The following is a 17,984-nucleotide window of genomic DNA, read 5'->3' on the forward strand; positions in this document are numbered from 1 at the left end:
TAGATTGATAAAAGTTGAAGTTTGGGGGGAAAGACCAGGCAATAGCCTATTGAAATAAAGTCAAGAAATAACAAGGACGTGACTGGTATAAAGGATTAGGGGGAAGGCAGTAGAAATAGGACAGGAGAAAGGGGATAAATTTAGGAGATAATTAAAGAGAAAGTTTAGATGAAACTTGGATTAGTTGTGAGTGGGATGTGGGGTTGGGGTGGGGAGGATGGGTATAGAAGATATAGGGAAATTCTGGATCTCCAGTACAGTATATACTGCAGAGAAACTAGTATCATTCATTGTGATAGAGGAAGAACAGGCTTAGACAATTTTTTCTAGACATATTGCATTTGAGGGACCCATGTGACATCAAGGGAATTATATCCACTCTTTGCTATACCATTAAGGATGTATGTGGCCACTTTGGCATATAGTACCTCTTTTACATCTACCTGAGCAGTAGTAGCAGTGACACAGCTAGTAAATGATATATGGGCTTTCATGGGCTCTCATGGGAACAGTAATGGAAGGAACCCATTACCAAATCAGTGAAAAGGAAAAGAAAGAAAGGACAACTAATGGTTCTATGAGGAGATGCCACATGAGTCAAGATTTGAAGGTCAAGGAGGAGTTAGGTAATACACATGCTGTATGTCAAGAGCTGCAGGGTATAAGATACAATGTAGGTTGTGACAAGAGATGAGGTTTTCTTTTTGTGTGCTAGGCGGTCCTCTCACTGTTGTGGCCTCTCCCGTTGCGGAGCACAGGCTCCGGACGCGCAGGCTCAGCGGCCATGGCTCACGGGCCCAGCCGCTCCACGGCACGTGGGATCTTCCCGGACCGGGGCACGAACCCGTGTCCCCTGCATCGGCAGGCGGACCCTCAACCACTGTGCCACCAGGGAAGCCCAAGAGATAAGGTTTTGATGACAGCAGTAGCAGGTCATGAAGTACTTATGCCTTGTTAAATAGCTTGAACATGGTTGTGTAGACAATGTGGTACTATGGAAGATTTTAAGTAGGGTAGTGAAATGCTCAGATTTGAGCATTAGGGGAGATACTACAGGCAGTGAGACCAATTAGGAGGCTTTTTTTTTTTTCAAGTGTGCAAAACATCAAATGTGAAGGCAGAGGCAGAGAAGATTAACAGATAAGCAGAAAGGTCTGAGGCCAACAAGGTCAAATGCACAGTTAATGGCATATGAGGCAGTATTGAGGATAAAGGATCAAAGCTAAGGTTACGAATGACAATTGTAGTTTAGAGGTTCCCATACGAAGCTAGTATATGGTGTAAGAATAGGTGTGGCAGATTAAACTTTCAGGGATGAGAAGACAAAGATATGTCTCTACCACCAGACTACGAGCTCCTTGAAGACTCAGTACATGTGTTATTTACCTTTTTCTGTACCACAACTCTTAGCCTGTGGTCTGGGCCATATTTGATCCAGCAATACTTTTGAAATAAATAAATGGTGGGTGTGGAAAGTAAGGTTGGGAGTGATGGGAAATGTAAGCCAGGGATGTGGCATTTTGTAATTGCATTAAAGTACTCTAGTACCGAGAGGAATGCCAAGGTCTCAAGTACTGAATAATGCTCAAGTTTTGCTCACAGAGCATAAAGAGAAGAGGAACTCAGGTATAAAGTCATCTGCAGTTTTGATGTTTTCAGACTCCATATATAACTGAGACACACAGTATTTGCCTTTCTCTCTCTGGCTTATTTTACTTAACATAATGCCCTCAAGATCCAACCATCTTGTCACAAATGGCAGAATTTCCTTCTCTTTTATGGCTAAATAACAATGCATTGTATATGTATATATTTTCTTTATCCTTTCATTGATTGATGGACACTTAAGTTGTTTCTATGTCTTGGCTACTCGTAGAAACAGAAAGTAGAATGGTGGTTGTCAGAGGCTGAAGGCTGAGGAAAATGGCAGATGTTGGTCAAAGGGTACCAACTTTGAGTTGTAAGGTAAGTTCTGGGGATCTAATGTAGAGCATGATGACTATAGTTAATAATACTATATTGTATACCTGAAGGTTGCTGTGAGCGTAGAGCTTTAGTGTTCTCACCATAACAACAAAATGGTAATTGTGTGAGGTAAAGGATGTGTTAATTAATGTGGTAAAGACTTCACAATATATACTTCTATCAAATCATCACATTGCACACCTTAACTTATCCAATGTTATATATCAATTATATCTCAATATAGCTGGGAAAAAATCATTAGCAAGTTGAAGCTTGATGTGTGAGCACATTCTGTCCCTGTTAATCTCAAAGGAACAGGCCTAAGATTAAAAAGTAAGGACTCTCCTGAGGGAAAGTAGCCCCCAGTTGTTCATCTGGTTCTCCCCCATTCTTTCTAATCTTTATACTCCCCATCCAATGCTATGATCATACAGGGACACTAGGGTGACAATAACCCTTTCTTCATACCAACTCCCATGTGGATATGTCAGATCCACATCTGATCCAGTAGAGGCTTGAAGTTTTGAAGGGGCAAATTATATTTTTGATACCAAGGTAAACAAAGAGAGCACTCTATTAAATGTATGCTTTTGTATTGATCTTGTTACAGTCAAAGTAACTAAACAAGGAGGCTGTTGGACTGAGGTGGTTCTCATGCTTTAGTAGCCTACATGAGCAAACCAAAACTTACACCAGAGTCAATTGCAAATGCACTCATATCCAAAACAATACAATTTAAGAACTAATCACAAACATCCAACTAGGCTTTCCCAAATAAGGCAACCACTCAAGCTATAGCCAATCAAATAATGTCCTTGCATTGCTTCAGCCTCTGCTCTATGAAAGCTCTGCCCCTAGCTTTTGACACTGGAGTGCTCCTAACCATTTTCAGTTATGCACTGCCTGATATGAATCGATGTTGCTCAAATAAACTATTGAAAATTTTAATGTCACTTGGTTTAGCTTTTAGGGATACGAAAGGAAGGTGTTCTACTCTCATTCCAAGATAGTTAGCACAACTTTCAGAACTGGAGGAATTCTCAGTTCTTCAGAAATCCAGAATCCACTTCCTAATATGATTTCCACATGGGTCCCACATCCTCCTCTTAAGTACAAGGTTATGTAGGACTTTCATTCTATAGGTGCCATGACCTCCTTGGGTTCTACTTTTTCCCTCTTCCTCTTCCAGGAGGAAATTGCATCCCTAGCTGAGCCCCAAAGACCCTCTGTTCTGGGTGTAAATACAGGAGGTATCTTACTGTCCCTCCTTCATGTTGCCTGAATATTTTAGAAGCTCTGAGGTTCTGACTTCCTGCTTCCATCTCTTACTATCTGTGTGAGCTGGAACAAGTCACTTAACCTCTCTATGTGTCAGTTCCTTTAGGTGTTAAGTGGGGTTAATAACAGTACTTGCTCATAAGGTTCCTCTGAAGATTAGGTGGATTAGTATCTACAAATTTTTCAGAATAGTTCCTGTACTAATAACACATAGTAAACACTTAATTGTGTTATATGTTACTGTTATTCCTCCACTGTGTAACTTATTTCATCAAAACAGAGTCATAATCCAGCTCATAGACAAACTCTCACTTCAGGGAAGCCCAGACTCTTAATATTTTGGTTTTGATCTGTGTTTTTTAGGGACCAACTGGTGCTTATCAATACATACTTCTCCAAGGGCCAGAACACACTCCTATCCTATCCCAATACAAAGTAGCTTATTTTTGTCCACTTTTATCTTAGCTCATTCCCAGATTACAAAAGAGAACATGGGCCTCAGCTCAGTGATGAATTATATGCACTACACACATTGCATTCTACTAATACAAACCCAGAGAGAGGAAGTCTGGGTTCTTGCTGCTGCCTCCTGAGGACACTCTATTCTCTTCTGAAGAGCAGCAGGCATGACTGACACCATGGAGAGGAAGAACCAGAGTGGGAGAGTGAGTGAGTCTGTGTTGCTGGGTTTCCCAGCTCCTGTGCCACTGCAGGCACTATTATTTGCCCTTTCTCTGCTGGCCTATGTGTTGGTGCTGACTGAGAACACACTCATCATTATGGCAATCAGGAACCACCCCAGCCTCCACAAACCCATGTACTTCTTTCTGGCTAACATGTCCTTCCTGGAGATTTGGTACGTTACTGTCACTATTCCCAAGACGCTAGCTGGCTTTGTTGGGTCCAAACAGGGCCAGGGCAGCTAACCTCCTTTGAGGGCTGCATGACGCAGCTCTACTTTTTCCTGGGCCTGGGATGCACTGAGTGTGTCCTCCTCACAGTGATGGCTTATGATCGTTATGTGGCCATCTGCCATCCTTTCCACTACCCTGTCATTGTCAGTGGCCGGCTGTGTGTGCAGCTGGTAGCTGGCTCCTGGGCTGGAGGTTTTGGCATCTCCATAGTCAAAGTTTTTCTCATTTCTCACCTCTCTTACTGTGGCCCCAACATCATCAACCACTTTTTCTGTGATGTCTCCCCATTGCTCAACCTTTCATGTACTGACATGTCCACAGCAGAGCTTACAGACTTTGTCCTGGCCATTTTTATACTGCTGGGGCCACTCTCTGTCACCGGGGCCTCCTATATGGCCATCACCAGTGCTGTGATGTGCATTCCCTCAGCTGCTGGGCGCCATAAAGCCTTTTCCACCTGTGCCTCTCACCTCACTGTTGTGGTCATCTTCTATGCAGCCAGTATCTTCTATGAAGCCAGTATCTATGCCCGTCCAAAGGCAATCTCAGCCTTTGACACCAACAAGCTGGTGTCTGTACTCTACGCTGTCATTGTACCACTGCTCAACCCTATCATTTACTGCTTGCGCAACCAAGAGGTAAAGAGAGCCTTACGCCATACTCTGCGCCTATGGCAGAGTTGTGAGTTTGGGAAACTACTGAGAAGTAAAGGGATCTTGCCAAGATAACACAGAGCTCTGGGGCTCCTTCTCCACTTGTGCGGGTGGAAGCACTGAAGTCAAGAGGACAGAAAGTTTTTCTTCACACTCTTGGTAAATCTGACCACTCCTAGAAGAAACAATTACTCCAAGATCTAGTCTGCAGGAAAACTATTGCTTCAAGTTATATTTTTAATTAAGAAATATTTATCATTTCAATAATTTATACTTCCCAAGAAACCTAGTAATGATATTTATTTGTGACAGTTTAAAGTGGGTACTTCTCATTGTTATTCAAAGACATGACTTCCTCTTATGCCAAACATGTCTTTGAATCATACTGTTGAATAGGTCACTTCTTGGTTATTTTCCTGTGTGTGTTGACTCCATGCATGGAATACAGATTCAACTGTGTACTACTTCAACCATGGCTCACCTTACATTAGTCTGTTCCTGATCTGGTTTCCTCCTCTTGGAGTTTTCCTCCAAGTTTTTAGGTATCCATATTTCTTAAATGATCACTATAAACATAAAGCAGTCATTTGAGATACAATTTTCTAGCATTCAGCCATGAATCTTTGCTTTCCTATCTGGCTTTTAATTCCTTTTTAAAATTTCTCCCATTTTCCTGAGAATGATGCAATATTGACTCATCAAGGAGAACATTTTGAAGAGAGAGGACAATCTTGTTTAGCAAAGGAAAAGATCCACTGAACCCGGGAATTTCCAATCCTCTATCTCTGTTCTGAAAAATATTTTAGGCGGGATGCTCCTCTGAGATCAAAAAGTAATGAAAAACTTTCAAATGTGAATTTGAAAACAAATAGGCTTTTAATCACCAAATGAATTGATGTAGTTTAGACAAACTCCTGAAATTATGGTGTCCCCCAAATTAAACTACAAGGCCATTAGTACATACACAAAGCCCATATACCAATTTAAAAACAAAGAAGCCAAAGTTTAAAACTCACTTAAACTGAGAAGATTCCATGGGGGAAAAAAGCGGAAGTAAATGGAAAACAGGAAAAAAGGAAAACAATATTATTTAGAGCGCATTATTAGAGAGACCATCATGGCAGGAGACTGTAAAGGCCAGGGAAAAAATTTTGGTTGCCATAGAAATGTGTCTCTTTAATACAACTTAGCATGATGATAGGATTACAGCAAATAAGAGTAAAGTTGGCTAGCATCAGAAACTGCATTTAGAGGTAATACTTTGAGAGGTCCACTCTAGAGTAGATGATTTGCAGGTTTAGAGTATATGTTCTGAAATAGATGGCCTGGATTGTTGTAAGGATTGTAGCATTTGCCCCGTCGTGTTTCACTCTCCAAAGTGCCACATTTTAAAAGCAAACTATGTGGTCACCCTAGTTTTATGGGCCTGGAACTCAAGACTTGTAGCAGAGTTGTCCTATGTCTACTTAGTTAAACTGAAACTACATTTTCTAGAACTTCCCTTTGTAGTTCAAGGTTAGTGTAGATCACAGAGATATTCTGTGTGAGATTTAGAAGGCAGAGGTGAAGCAGCTATATTCTTTGTATTCCATGTAGAAAGTTGACTAGGGACACTATTGCAGCTCACAGATGTTGTCACTGACTCACCTTGTAGACGTGGGGCAGTGGTTTAGGCGACACCTCCATCAGCTCCCATCCAGCTTCCCTTTTTCATCTTCTCCAACTTGTGGGCTAGGTAGGAGTTTAATATTATGACAAAGGGCACCAGCTTCTTTTGCAGATCACCTGAATTATCCGAGTTAGGTGATTGGATGACTGGAGGCTGTAAGAGACCAAAACAGTCTTCAGCTCATCCTCATGGATTCCAGTTTACCATTATCCTTCCCCATGTCATGTTCATCTTACCTCCCCAAGGGCCTGTCCTGGTGACCTCAGGCCCAGCACTAATCACAGAGGCAACAGTTATTTTACTGCATGAGATCACAACCCTGTAATAAATCCCTTGGATAGAACTCTGATACAACGCTTGACAGACAAGTAAGAAAATAATTTGCATATGGTTGACCAGTGAAGACAAGGGGTCATTTAGAGTGAGAGTACAGAGTAGATGAGGAAGGTTTTACAACGAGGCCATAACGAAATACAGTAGTGCATGTCTCTACAGAGTGCAAGGAGCTTGCAAAGCCAGCAGAAGTGCAGCCAGATTCTCAAAGGGGGAAACAAGAAAAGTGCTGTGTCATGAAAGTCAATGGTGGTTTCAAGAAACAGGAACATTGGGCTTCCCTGGTGGCACAGTGGTTGGGAGTCCACATGCCAGTGCAGGAGACACTGGTTCGTGCCCCGGTCCGGGAGGGTCCCGCGTGCTGCAGAGCAGCTGGGCCCGTGAGCCGTGGCCACTGAGCCTGCGCATCCGGAGCCTGTGCTCCGCGACGGGAGAGGCCACGGCAGTGACAGGCCCGCGTACCGCAAAATAAATAAATAAATAAATTTTTTTTAAAAAAAGAAACAGGAACATTGTCACACGCTCTGTTAAAAACAAGACAACAGGCCCCAAATTGCGTCACTCATGCTAACCCCACATCACTAAACTGAGACTTAATTATAGTTTTGGCTTTCCCAGAAATGAGTCTGATACCAGTCGATCAGGAATTGCCTGATCAGCATTGGTTAGGTAATCTGCCTGATAAATCTTTGCCATTCCTATAAGGAAATAACCAATCTGCCTTTTTGCCTAGTACAGCTTCCTTGTTCCTTTTCCCCACTGTCTATAAAATTACTTCACTGTATAGCTCTTCAGAGATCTCTTCTGTCTACTAGATTGGACTCTGACCCGCACATGAATCATTAAATAAAGCCAAAGAGATCTGAACTTTAATACCTCCTAAGGGTGAGGAGAACACTAAAACAAAACAAACAAACAACAAGAAAACCTGCCTCTTCAGCAATATGGAAGCTACTGACGGCCTTATCCAGAGCAGTTTAAGTACACTGACACAGCAGATATCAGCCAGGAGCGGGTAGAAGAGAGTAGAATGTAAGAAAGTAAAGAGAATGAGCATAGATAATTCTTTCACAAAGTTTCTAAGAAGCCAAGGACGAAGGCAGAGTGATAGGTGAAGGTGAGGTGGCAGATGAAGGGATTTTTGAAAAAGAGAGAGTCGTTAGCCTGTGTGTGTGTGCATGTGTGTGTATATATTTTTAAATTTTGTTGGCCACACTGTGCGGCCTACGGGATCTTACTTCCCTTACTTCCCCCACCAGGGATTGAACTTCTGCCCTCAGCAGTGGACGTGCCAAGACCTCAACACTGGACCACCAGGGAATTCCTGATATTAGCCTGTTTAATAGCCAATAGGGTTCCAAGGAAAGATGACAGACTGAACTCACATATTTATTCCCTTTCCCTTCAGAGACTCTGCTAAAATGATAGTAACAAACACAGAATCCTTTTTAATGTAAATATAACGATGAGAACAGAAGAGGGTTTGTGAGGGGATGGGAGATTTTGAAAATGGATGCAAGGCTGATAGTGGATAGAGCAGGCCAGGGTAAGCCACAGCCGGAGCTGCTCACAGAAGATGAGCAGATTCACCCCCACACAAACATACACAAGAGAATCAACTGAGTCAGAAACTCGAAGACAACCCATACAATGAAGAACATGCTCCCCTGCTCAGAAAGCCTGCAGCCAGGAATTCCATGATGTGAATTCTATCTCCTACCCACCACAATCTTCTAACCCCCAGTGTCCTGGGGGTGGAGTGGAGGGAAGATAGAGGAAGAGAGACAGGTGAAAATCCAGGGAACCCAATCAGGAGACAGCTCATTGCTGCATTGTTAGAAGGCTAACATCACCAGATACTACAAATGGGAAATGAGTAGACTACTTGGTGACTCAAATATCACAATATCTATACTTTATACTTAGAAAAACAGGTCAACTTCAACTTTTTCAAATGCTATATAGCCTTTATCTTTCCAAACTCTAACTTGGTTGAAAGGCAGCTGTCACTGGATCAATGTTTGAAAGTTTGTTTCCTTCTCAGAGATGTCCTGGGGTTTTTCAATTATGAAGTAAAGAGTACAATATCTATTCACTTAAAGTCATATTTTAGACAAATGTTTTCTGCTCTAGCCAAAATTCCTACTGACAGTAAAAGTTGGCTTATTTCTTGGAACTGAGAAATGAAACAGAAATTCTGCAATGATTAACAAGGAAGAAGCCAAGTAAGAAATGTGAACATTTGTGTAAGACTGTTTTGGAATCTATGAATATTTTCTCCATTAAATGATTTAAATGATTGAGACAAACAAACATTACTTGCAAAGCCACGCTAAAGTTTCATTTCGGGGAAATGAGAAGCAGGGCAACATCTGGTCTGGTCCCACCCCCTGCATCCTCCCAGCACAGAGGGACTGCAAAGACATATTCACAAATTGGAGAACAATTTAGCACAAGATAGTGAATAAAAGCCTGAAAGGCACAGAACAAGTTATGTGGTCTCATCTTTCTGGAGGGTCACAGAAGTTCAAATTACAAATAGAAGAAAAGGGATCCTGTCTGCCCAGATTTGATCTTCAGGATTACAACCTGGTTTGAGTGTAGACTAAGATGTAGACCATAAAATGAGGGATATATCTGCATTAACCCATACAGTATTGAACCAGGGAGGTTCAATAATGAAGCTAGGGACGAAGTGAGAGAGTAGCACTGACATATACACACTACCAAATGTAAAATAGATAGCTAGTGGGAAGCTGCTGCATAGCACAGGGAGATCAGCTTGAAGCTTTGTGAGGACCTAGATGGGTGGGATAGGGAGGGTGGGAGGAAGGCTCAAGAGGGAGGGGATATGGGGATATATGTATACATATAGCTGATTCACTTTGTTGTACAGAAGAAATTAACACAACACTGTACAGCAATTATACTCTAATAAAGATGTCTAACAAAACAAAACATAGCATTCCCATTTACTGTTATTTAACCAAGAGAAATGAAAACATGTCCATAGGAAGCATTATAATCTAATGCCCATTGCAGCTTCTTCATAGTAACTTCAAACTGGAAACAACCTTCAGCTATCAAGAATTAATAGATAAATTGTGGTATATCCATACAATAGAATACTCAGTAATAAACAAGCAAACAAACAAAAAACCAAACAGGTGATTAGATAAAGAAACCACTGCTAAATGCAATCGTAATGCCAAAAACAAAATGACAGAAGCCAGACACCATAAAATATGCACTATATGACTCAATTTAAATGAAATTCTACAACAAACACAACTATGGTGATGAAAAGCAGGTCAGTAGTCTCCTGGGGCTCTGGGTTGGGAGAGGTGATCCACTGCACAGGGGCAAGAGGGAAATTGTGAATGATGGAAATGTTCTATATTGTTATCCTAGTGGTGATTATATGATGGAATATACTCATTAAGACTCATCAATTATGTACTTAAAATTGGTGAATTTTATTTTAAGAATTATACTTCAATAAAGTCACCTTCAAAAACAAAACAAAAAAATAATGAAGCTAAATAAATATGGCTGAAAAATCCTCATTCTTTTCTTACCATGATGATACCACAGCAAAGGAGAGGGAAACAAAAAACAAAGCTTAACTGTTTGGTAGGGCCCTGTGCTAGGCCCACTAAACTTGTTATTCTATTTGTTTCTCTTAGTGAAACTTCTGCACGGTATTATCTCCCCATAAAGCTGCAGAAACTTCAGTTTAGAGAAGGACAGAGAGAAAAATCATCAATTCATTCAGAAATTATCTCCTGACCACATATTATAATCCAAGAGTTCTGCCAACTGCAAGCAGAATAAAAATGAATACAAGAGCATCGCATCCTTGGTGGGAGTGACAAAGCAAAGGTAGACAAACAAAAATTACTAAAAAGATCACACAGCCACTTATAAAGTCATCAAAAAGATGAGGTCAGATCAGAGGCAGAAAGAGAGAGAGACCTTAAGTAGTTCCCTTCAGGTGGATCTTTGGCTAGAAGAAGATACTAAAAATTATATTCAGAATTCATAAGAGAATTTGACCAAATAATTATAAAGATCACCTGAAAGGATAATTTTATAAGAATATCCATTAAATAACAATTAAAAGATTAATAATGATGAGAAAATTGCTCACATTTTATGCTATATTACACTTATTTATAAAGCACAAGCAACTAAAATGGTATGCTATTAAGCAAGTTAAAAGATCAAAGGGCTTCACTGGTGGCGCAGGGGTTGAGAGTCCGCCTGCCGATGCAGGGGACGCGGGTTCGTGCCCCGGTCCGGGAAGATCCCACATGCCGCGGAGCGGCTGGGCCTGTGGGCTGTGGCCGCTGAGCCTGCACGTCCGGAGCCTGTGCTCCACAGCGGGAGAGACCACAACAGTGAGAGGCCCTCATATCACAAAAAAAAAAAAAAAAAAAAAAAAGATCAAAGAATTCAATGAAAAAGACCAAAAACAGAAATTTGATATAAGATAAAGTCAGCATTTCACGTAAGTACAGAAAGGAGGGGTGTTCAACAAATATGGGTGGAAAGAAATGGTATATCATTTAGAAAAATATTTGATAGATAATGACACATAGTTTACATAAAATAAAAATCCAAATGTACAAAAATCCCATAGAAGTGACAAATATTTTGAGTAACTTATACTATTTCAGGGAGAAAGACCTTGTAATAAAACCAAAACCAGACAATATTAAGGAAAATATCAACAGATCTGATTTCATATAGATTTAAAACTTTTACATAGCAAAAATAAAGCAAAACAAAAACAATTACATTTAAAGATACAACAGAAAAGAAAAAATATCTGCTGTATATAATAAAGACAAAAATTTGCCATCCTTAATATGTAGTTTATTTTAAAATGTATAAGTAAACATGAAAAAATAAACACATCATAGGATAATGGGTAGAATATTAAAATGCATAACCAAACAGCTGAAATTAAAAATATAAATAAATCTATAGATAAATCTTAGATGTCATTAATATCCAAATAAGCTTAAAAAGAAACAAAATAAAATGTTAACAGAAGTTAAAATAAATAATTATGCCACTGTTAACCAGCATGTGTGGAAATGGAAAAGTCTATATACTGCTGGTAGAAATATAAACTAGTACACTGGAGGACAATTTCATAATGTATATCAAAAGCCTTAAAAAAGGACATGACCTAACAGTTTTACTTCTAGGAATTTATTCTAAGTAAATATATAAACACATACTAGCTAATTATGGAAAGTACTTGTCATAGAATTGCACATAAAAACAAAATGTGAAAATCATTTAAAAGTTCATTACTTTGAGCTTGCTAAGAAGAAAAGTGGTCTATCTTTTCAACAGAATTTAATACAGAAATTAAGAAAAATGAGGCAACTCCTTGTACATCTACAGAGAAAAAATATGAAAACATATTAAATAAACAAAGTAAGTTATAAATAGATGTATATAATATGATCCAATTTTGGTAAAATAAAGTAACTATTACTATTTTATATGTTCAAAAATCATTGAGCTGCATTCTCTGTTCTAGCTACTATTCTAAGAGGTAGTGACTCAAGAGTTAAAACAAAGTCCTTATTTTTATAAAACTTACATTCTAGTGGAAAGAGACAATAAATAAGCAAGTAAATAGTATGTTAGATGATGATAAGTGTTAAGAAGAAAAAATTATAGCAAAATAAAGAGGTTAATGAGTACTGGGCATAAAGGATTGCTATTTAATATAGGGTCATCAGGAAAGACTTTTCCGGGCACAGTGAAATATGAGCATAATTCTGAAGAAAGTGAAGGAATGACTGGGAATAAAAAATTTGTTCAAACAGAATAAGAGCAAAGGCCCCAAGATGGAAGCATGCCTGAAGACCAACAAGGAAACCAGTATAGCTGTAGCACAAAAAAACAAGGGACAGAGTGGTCAGAGAGGAAACTGATATAGCGCCTTGTGGGACATTGCAAGAAGTGTTACTTTTGCTAAGAGTGAGATGGGAAGCTCCTGGAGATTTCGAAGCAGAGGAGTGATATCTTTCTTTCAATTTAAAAGGGTCACTCTCCACACTGTGTGGAGAATAGACTGAGAGAGATGGGGTAGACTATAATAACAATGACAATACAAGGGAATGAGTTAGAAGACTACTGCAACAATCCAGGAAAGAGATGATAGCAGCTTGTATTAGGATGGTGGTTAGTGCTACACATGGTCTGTGGCCTGATTCAGGATATATTTTGATGGTAGAACCAGTAAGACTTGCTTGAACTGGATATGTAAACAAGATGTCTGGGTTAACCAGTTTGAGGGTTCAAAAATATTCCCCTAAAATGGTATCCCAAATTACATCAACTCCAAGTCTCTATTTGACCAAACTAACAAAAATCCTGGATCTGCTTCCCCCTCAATATGACCCCAAACCCAAAGGGTACCATTAGTAATTAGTAATCCCTTCTAATGCTCTCAATATTCACTAGTGGTACCAGAATGCAGTTGAATCCCTTTCAGGATGAGCAAAGTCCACAACTGCTCCCATATTACTGGCAGCTATTCCCTAAGTCCATCCTTACCACTTCCATGGTGGCCACTCCTCCGAATTAAGCTTCTGACTTGATTGCCCTTTGCACTCTACCTGGTCATTCTGAAAATCCCTCAGGTTCTTCAAATAGGGGCCACCCTAAATCCCCATCCACTACAAATTCTCTACATTTACTCTTCTAGATTCATATTGGTGTATATTTATCCTGGATTCTACAGTACTCAATATCATCAATTATAAAAAATGTCATAATGTCTAGAAAGGCATAGGAGGTTCTCCTCTTGGCTTGGTAATGGAAGCTTCCTCGAATTCCATCTTCTGTTTTGCATAAACAGTTTCAATATCCCCATATAAGGCTGAGATGGAGTTTACACTGGAGGGTCCTTTAAGCAGGACTTGAATGGGAAGAAGAGATGGAAATAATTAATTTTTTGAGCTCCTACTTCAGGTTAAGCCTAGAATTGTCTCATTTCATCAATACAATGAAAAGTAGTAAGATGAAATGTTACTGAACTAAACTTGAGTCCACTAGCACTCGTATAGTAAAGCCAATCTATTGACATCAGGTTGTGGTGAAGGAATGTGCTGTGCATTTCAGGGCCACACAAGGAATATGAGCAGCTAATGCTCAAAAGGTCCAAATTCCCCACAGGATTTCAGGAAAGTCTTTTTTCTAAGACAAGGTGAGGGAGAGAATCACAGGTGCATGATCAGCTTGGGCATAATTCTTAGATTGGTTGAAGGTGAGGTAACAGGGTGGTAGTCACAGGGGTTAACATCGCCAATCTTCAGACTCCAGTCAGTCTGGGGGCCATGTGCTCACAGTCATCATGCAGTTAACTTCTTAAATTTGGTGGGTGTTGTATAGTATCTTCAAAACAACTCAGGAAGTTGCATCAGACACCATTATCTATGTACTTCAGGAGGGAACTAAAGATTCTGTGACTTTGCTATATGGCTGACCTATTGTTTACATTGTTACCAGTTCTCCTGGCCCAACTGCTATTTTTTTGTTACTACAGGTTTACATTCTTTCAGTCATTAAGTCTTGAGCCAGGCCTCCTCAGGGGACTCCTGGGAGACTACAGCTTTTCTACAAACAAGGCAGGTGGAGCACATGGGAGGATAGGCAGTTCTGTCCTGGGAAGGCCTCATAGGGTCCAGCTTAGTTACTGAAAAACTTAAAGATTAAATGAGTGGCCCAAGGTTGCATAGTTAGAAAGTGGTGACAATGGAGTTTGAGTCCACTTTCCATATAAATACATGACTTCAAGGAGACTAATGTCAATAGCTATCCCTTAACTGGACAAGTCAGCCCCAATTTTTGTATCGCTGTCATCTGCAATGATAATGCCACCTGAATATCCTCTCAGAAATTCATGTTTTCTGAAGTGAGTAGACTGGAGGTATGATTAGACAGCAGAAGCAGGAAAATCTCAGGGTTCACAGGAGAAAAGAAGGATGTTCTTCATTTCTACCTTGTCTGGCAAGCAAAGCACTACTGGTTGCAGCTGGGCACTGCCCTGAAAGACAGGGAGAGAAGTCCACTGAAGGCAGGATTTGATGCCTCTGTGTCTCTTTCCCTGTATGATATAGTGATTTATAATAAGAAATATATACTTGATCTTTGTCCCAGTTCCTGACACAGGGTTCTTCAAACCCATAAATTCCAAAGTTATAAGAGTGGTAGAAGTATATTTTGTTCTAATGAGGCAACTCTGGGTGGGCTCCTGGATGGGTGATGGTCACCAGAAAGACAAAGACACGATTAGAAGTTTCATATTTTCAGGCCTCCACCCTCCATTCTCCAGAGAGGAGAGAGGGGTTGGAAATGAAATTAACAATATATTAATATTATGTGTGATAGCCTCCATAAAATCCCAATAGCATGGGATTTGGTGAGTTTTCAGTTTGGTGAACACATCCACATACCAAGAGGGTGATGTACCCCAACTCCACAGAGACAGAATCTCCTGCACTCAGAACCCACCCAGACCTTTAGTAAACATAAGTAAGTGTTCCCTGAGTTCTATGAGCCTCTCTAGTGAATACATCAAACCTGAAGAGGTGGTCTTGGGAACTTCTGATTTGTAGTCAAGTCAGACAGAATTTGAGGGTAACCTGGGGACCTACTACTTGCAATTGGCATCTGAAGACAGCAGCAGTCTCCTGGGACTGAGCCCTTAAACTGTGGGATCCAACAGTATATCTAGGAAGATACATAGTGTCAGAATCAAGTTAAATTGTAGGACAACAGGCTGGTGTTGCAGAATTGCTTGCTGTAGGGAAAACCCTCCATGCATCTGGCACTGAAACAAAGGAAAACTGTGTTTTTACTAAAACACCTAGGTAATCTGATTTTTCTTCCCCATCTTCCTCTCTTTTGATGCGATTCAGTGAAGGCTGCCCCAAGATGTGCTACAGTGGCATGCAGATTATTTCCAGCTGAAGACAAGCCAGGCCCAAAAGACTCAGGAAGAACCTTGGAACTTCCATCTAACTGCCTAAGATAATTTAATATAGACAGGCTGTTCCAGGAGGGAGATATCACTATAACTATATAACAATATAGATAACTACAGTATTTTATGAACTAGGAGTGGTAGACTGGGAGGAGCTTAGCAAGGCCAGTTTGATCCAAGTCCTTCTGTGTCCCATTCTCTCTAGATGGCCCAGCAAACATCTGTTTAACAAACATTAAATCTCTACATTTCCCTGAGAATCACCTTACTTCCCTTTGAAATCCCAGACCCCTACCTCCTTCTGCTTAGTCCTGTAAGATAAATAAATGTACCTCATCTTGCCTTACTGTCTTGCAAATTTCTCATGCTTATGTTAATCCTCCATATATATGTACTAAATTTGATTTTCTACTGTTAATCTGTCTTATGTCATTTAAATTATTTGACTAAGCAAAAGAAAGAAGAGGGCAAGAGGAGAAATATCGCCTACCCCCTTTCTTCATTGGCAAGTATCACCCACCAGATTTCAAAAGACTCCCTCAAAAGACATATTCTCTTAGCCAAAGATGAGCCAGCTAAAAGGAAAGGATCAGGGGAAAATGCCAAGCAAGAGAGACCCAGTGATCTCAGCTGCCCTTCTCTCTGTAATCAATGGATTAGAGATGGACTGGCCCATTCCTCAAGATTTTTAGCCGAAGCTGAAAGTAGGGCTGAAATTAGGGTGAAGCAAGTGAGGCACCTAGAGTACAAAATTTAAGCACTCTCTCACTCTCAATTTCCATTCTACCCTGGGTTCCTCTCTTGCCTCACTCTAGTTCCAGTGCTGGATGGAACCCTGGGTGGATTATTGGCTCTCTCTAGTATCACTGCAGAGGTCTGGGTGAATTCCTTTTCCCTCAGTTTATTCAGACTAAGGCTAGAATTTTTCAAAGAGAACATAAGTTAAAAACTGGCAGTAAAAAAAGAAACAAAAAAGCCTGGAGAAAACATCTTTCAAAAAACATTCACTAATCATTTAACCAAAGTTCATGTTAAAAACAAACATTTCTTAGAATTGAGAGAAAACTAAAAGATGAAACCAAGAGTTGGTCCTCTGTATTGGGGGTTGACCTGGAGGAACAGGAGGTAACCGTGTGGTGAAATGAACCTGTTTGTGAATCTGATTTTGATTCTACGGGATTGCTTTAATTCTTTCATTAATTTATACATTTACTGAAATCTTAATCAAATTAAACACTGGAAGGAGCACTGCAGCTGAAGACACTCCACTTGATGTTTCTTGTTCTGACAGATTAGATCTTCAAACAAATTATGTGCTAGGGAAAAAAGAATTCATATTTGAATGTCTGCTGCAGGCCAAGCACTGGGTGGGATTAACCTATCTCATTTTATCCTCATTAATGCATGTGAGGTGGGTAGTGCTACTGGCACAGATTCATTCCACCACCTGGCTGCTTCTCATTACTTAGGTTGCCCTCTCCACACTCAAGACATAAGCAAACATAACTAGCAACTGTTGAATCCGGGACTCAAATTAATGACTGACATTGAAACTCTTGTTTACTAGAAAACACCTACACTACTATTCTAAAAGTAGGAAAAGTGAAGTCTTATTGGAAGGACACCATGCCAGCTGCCCTTATACCTTCTTTGTGCCTCATGTCAACTCACTGAAATAGCTATTAATATCCTCACATATAACTAAGGAAGCAAGCTCTGACAGATATGATAATTTCCTTCTTTGATCACCACACATTTTGTTCATCTATATGTTTCATGCACTACATCTGGGATATAATGATGAAGAAGACAGATCCCCCACAACTGGGATGAACACAGGGAGGTGGGATGTTTCAGGTTTGGGAGATGGGAGAAATCAGATAGACAAGCAACAGCTACAGTGCAGCACAACATGATAGGAGCATCATTAAGAATGGTATAACTGCTCTGAGAGCACAGTGCAGAAGAGCTCAGTATAGGTCCATGTAGTGGAGATGTGCAGGTGTACTGGGAGTGGGAAGGAGAAATATGAAACAATGCAGGTAGAATTTCTAGAGGACCTGGGAAAAATGAGTATGAGGTTCACCTCCAAGAAGACGTGTGTAGACATATAAAGCTTGAAACAGAAGAAGAACACTGGAGCAGGAGGTACTGATCTA

General features: G+C 40.2%; 2 protein-coding genes across 7 annotated transcripts in view; one reads left to right on the forward strand and one right to left on the reverse strand.

Annotated features, from left to right (window-relative positions):
* ZNF215 (zinc finger protein 215) overlaps positions 1-17,984 on the reverse strand; it is a 206,603-nt gene that overhangs the window by 97,751 nt on the left and 90,868 nt on the right. For all 6 annotated transcript variants that reach the window (XM_067038734.1, XM_067038736.1, XM_067038738.1 and 3 more), the window contains one exon: positions 6,458-6,632. The gene's annotated coding sequence lies outside the window, so the exon portion shown is untranslated. The remainder of the gene's footprint in view (positions 1-6,457; positions 6,633-17,984) is intronic.
* On the forward strand, positions 3,873-4,885 carry OR6A2 (olfactory receptor family 6 subfamily A member 2). Its single transcript, XM_059070254.1, is given in 2 exon segments — positions 3,873-4,155; positions 4,158-4,885. Coding segments are annotated over 2 exon segments (1,002 nt in total). The 5' UTR covers positions 3,873-3,881.

Source organism: Kogia breviceps, chromosome 7 (assembly GCF_026419965.1).
Source record: "Kogia breviceps isolate mKogBre1 chromosome 7, mKogBre1 haplotype 1, whole genome shotgun sequence".
Classification (NCBI taxonomy): domain Eukaryota; kingdom Metazoa; phylum Chordata; class Mammalia; order Artiodactyla; family Physeteridae; genus Kogia; species Kogia breviceps.